At 28.0% G+C, this 3,958-nt stretch overlaps 1 protein-coding gene across 1 annotated transcript; it reads left to right on the top strand.

Moving 5' to 3' along the window:
• Window positions 1–242: 242 nt before the first annotated feature.
• On the top strand, window positions 243–2,127 carry Phum_PHUM362400 (LIM domain-binding protein, putative; the record flags this gene model as incomplete). Its single annotated transcript, XM_002428040.1, has 6 exons — window positions 243–392; window positions 497–599; window positions 707–879; window positions 1,096–1,305; window positions 1,519–1,642; window positions 1,739–2,127. The coding sequence occupies 6 exons, from the start codon at window positions 243–245 to the stop codon at window positions 2,125–2,127; spliced, it is 1,149 nt and encodes a 382-aa protein (XP_002428085.1).
• Window positions 2,128–3,958: the final 1,831 nt, after the last annotated feature.

Below are 3,958 nucleotides of genomic sequence, written 5' to 3'. Positions count from 1 at the left end.
CAAATATTAAATTTAGACTTTGACCCCCATAGCCTTTTAATTTTTTTTTTTTTTTTTTTTTTTTTCTGACGTTTATTGACGATTGCTGAACCACGTTGATAATATTTAATTATTCTAACGTTTAAATATTATTATCATTATTATTATTAATTATTATCGTTCGATCGGTAATAAAATCGATAAATCGAAGTTTTTTTTTTTTATTATTTTTTTTAACGGATTTGGTTTGGTTTTCCATTCTCATGATATTTGATTTATTTATATTAAAAAAAAAAAAAAAAAATTTTTTTTGGTTCAGATCTCTGCCTGTACCTAGGAGGCACACACCGTATTTTGGTCAACCCGACTATAGAATATATGAACTGAATAAACGCCTCCAACAGAGAACCGAGGTAAGGTTTTTGTAAGGTTTGCCGTATGAATTATTATTATTATTATTATTAATTGTTTCCGTCGATGACCCGAATTGGAAAATTTTTTTTTCTTCTGCTTTTAGGAAAGTGATAATTTATGGTGGGACGCGTTCGCAACAGAATTTTTCGAAGATGACGCGCAACTTACGCTTACTTTTTGTTTAGAAGATGGACCTAAAAGATACAGTGAGTGTATTCGACAATAGTATTATTATTATTATTATTATTATTAGATTTACGTTTTGTGATTTAATCGAGATGTTTGTTTGTTTGTTTTTGTTTTAATTGTACAGCAATAGGAAGAACGTTAATCCCTAGGTATTTCAGGAGTATATTCGAAGGTGGTGTCACTGAATTATATTATAATTTAAAACATCCAAAAGAATCTTTTCACAACACGAGTATAACATTAGACTGCGAACAGTGTTCCATGATCACGCATCACGGGAAGCCAATGTTCACTAAGGTAGACTTTGTAAGTTATTTATAATAATTCGAAAGAAAGAGAAAGGAAACGAAGTCGGCCATCTTTGTTTTTGTTTTTTTGTTTTCTCTCTCTCTCTCTCTCTCTCTCTCTGACTGTTGCCCGAGGAAAAGTGCGAGAGGAAACATCTTTTTTTTTTTTTTTAGCTCTCTCTCTTATATTTTAAATTAATTTAAAATTTTTTTTTATTTTTTCCAGGTTTGCACGGAGGGACGACTAATACTTGAATTTACATTTGATGATCTTATGAGAATAAAAACGTGGCATTTTTCTGTGAGAACCCATCGTGAACTCATACCGAGGTCCGTTGTCGGCATGCATTCGGCACAGGATCCATCAATGCTCGAACAATTATCTAAAAATATAACGAGACAAGGAATAACAAATTCTACACTCAACTACCTCAGGGTATATCATTATTATTATTATTATTATTATTATTATTATCATTATCATCATTTTGAAAAGTTTTCTAGCAGTCCTTGATAATAGGTTTCCCCAAAAATCCTTTTCATTTACCCCTACGAAAGGGTTGATTGCGTTGATTGTCGTGGTTCCACGTGGAACGAGTTATTTCAATCAATTCAAATAATAATTATCATTATCATTTTTTGTTTTCAGTTATGTGTGATTTTAGAGCCAATGCAAGAATTAATGTCGAGGCATAAAGCGTATGCTCTTAGTCCTAGAGATTGTTTAAAAACTACTCTGTTTCAAAAATGGCAAAGAATGGTTGCTCCTCCTGGTACGTGGTGCCCTCGTGGTGGTGGTGGTGGTGGTGGTATATACGTGTGAAATTCCCCGATAGTAAAATTTTCATTTTTTGTTGTTGTTTCATTAGAGTCTCAAAGGCCTGCAAATAAAAGGCGGAAACGAAAAGGTTCAAATTCAGCGGCTGTGAACAATACAGCGCCGGTACCCAATAAGAAAAGGTCGCCCGGACCGAATTTTTCGCTGGCATCTCAAGACGTCATGGTGGTCGGAGAACCCTCACTCATGGGTGGAGAATTCGGAGACGAAGATGAGAGACTGATCACGAGGTTGGAAAACACTCAGTACGACGCAGCTAATTCGTTAGATCACGATAATCACGGATTTTCAGATTCCCCGATGACGGGTGGACCTAATTCTTGGGGAGGAGGACCCGACAGGGGTCCCATAGGTCCTCCCCAAGGCAATACACCGTCCAGTCAAGATTCTGACAAAAAGTCTCCGGCTGTAAGTCAGTGATATGAACACACGGGCATTAGGTTTACATAGTTTGATGATGATAATAATGATGATAATAATAATAATAATAATAATTTTCTTTATTAAAAAAAAAAACGTTTTATTTGAAAGTGAGGAGTGATGGTGTGACATGATCTAAAGAAAAATATCCGCGAGTTTTTATTGTTTATTTTTAAAGGGGAACTAAACTAAACAAAAAATTCGATGATCCTAAAAAAAAAGGTACAATTATTGGTGCAAAAAAAAAAAAAAAATAATAATAATGATGAAAAGGAGAAAAAAAAACTAAAAAATAAAATGAAATAAAAACTTATTAAAAATAAAATCAAAAATCGATTAGTGCACTTGCTTTTTTTTTTTTTTTTTTTTTTTTTTTTTTTTGGAAATTAAAAACAATTCCTTTGGGGATGAAAAACCTGAAAAACCTGAAAAAAAAAAAACTTTTTAAAAAAGGGGAATTCCCAAATTAGGAATTTTTATTCCTAAATATAAAAAAATTTATATATTTAAAGTGCCCCCCTCCCTTGAAAGAGTGAGAGTGAGAGAGAGAGAGAAAGAGATAGGAAAAAGAGTTCCAGGGATCGGGATGTAAGGAAAAATCATTTTTGTAATTTTTTTTTTTTTTTTTTTTTTTTTTTTTAAATGAAAAGTGTTTGTTTGGAAAGAAAAAAGTTTTAAGTTTTTCTTTTTAAAAAAAAAGGAATAAAACAAAAAAGGAAATGTTGTGGGCCAAAAGAAAAATTTTAAAAAAAAAAAAACAAAAGAAAATTTTAAAGCTCAAGAAAAAAAAAAAAAACAATAAATATAAACAAATAAATATATATTTAAATAAAAAAAAAAATAAATAAATAAATAAATAATTGAAGAGTGTAAAAAAAAAACAAAAACAAACAAAAAAAAATAAGTTTAATAAATAAATAAATCAAAACTTATATATAAATATATATATATATATTAATTATTGTGAAACATTAAAAATAATAATAATAATAATTATTATTATTATTATTATCACTACTACTATTACAATTATAAAAAAAAGTATGAAATTTATTAAAAGAATAGATTTATTTTTATTTGTATAAAAAGAAAGAAAAAAAAAGAAAAGAAAAAAAAAATTTGGTGATATAGAAGAGGAAAAATTAAAAAGAAGAAGAATAAATTCAAAAGTGTTTAAAACATAATAATAATAATAATAATAATTTTTTTTTTTTTAAACATAATGAAATTATAAGTAATAATAATAATAATAATAGATCTCCGGATTGTGTGGAATTCATGGATGATGCAAATACGTTTGATGAGATGATCAGAAGAAAAAATTATGGATTAATTAGTGTATATATATATATATATATATATATATATACATTCGATGATATCGATGGATCGAAAGAAAGAAAAGTTGGCAGTACCGTTTATGTGTTACGTCATAATTTCCCGCCTATTCGCCATTTTCCCCCGTCCGCTTGTCTGTCTTGTTTTTTTTTTTATTTTTTCGGAAATTTTTTTTTTTTTTTTTTTTTGATTAATTTAAATAAAAGTGATGAACGGTTCATTGTAAGTAAAACTGATGAGAAATTGTAAAAATAATAATAATAATAATGATAATAATAATATTAAAAAGAAAATTTTATTATTTTTTTTTTTGTTTTTCTTTCGAAGAAGCCGTTAACGAAATTAAATACATATAATAAAATAATAATAATAATAATTGTAAGGGAAATCATTTTGACGGTTTATTTATTTATTTTTATTTTTTTATTTAATTATTTCGTATCATTATCATCATCATCATCATCATTATCATTATTTATGAAAAAAAAAAAAC

This window comes from Pediculus humanus, genomic scaffold (assembly GCF_000006295.1).
Source record: "Pediculus humanus corporis 1103172107775 genomic scaffold, whole genome shotgun sequence".
Taxonomy (NCBI): domain Eukaryota; kingdom Metazoa; phylum Arthropoda; class Insecta; order Psocodea; family Pediculidae; genus Pediculus; species Pediculus humanus.
The sequence above is the reverse complement of the archived record's forward strand: the minus strand, read 5'-3'. Positions and strand labels throughout refer to the sequence as shown.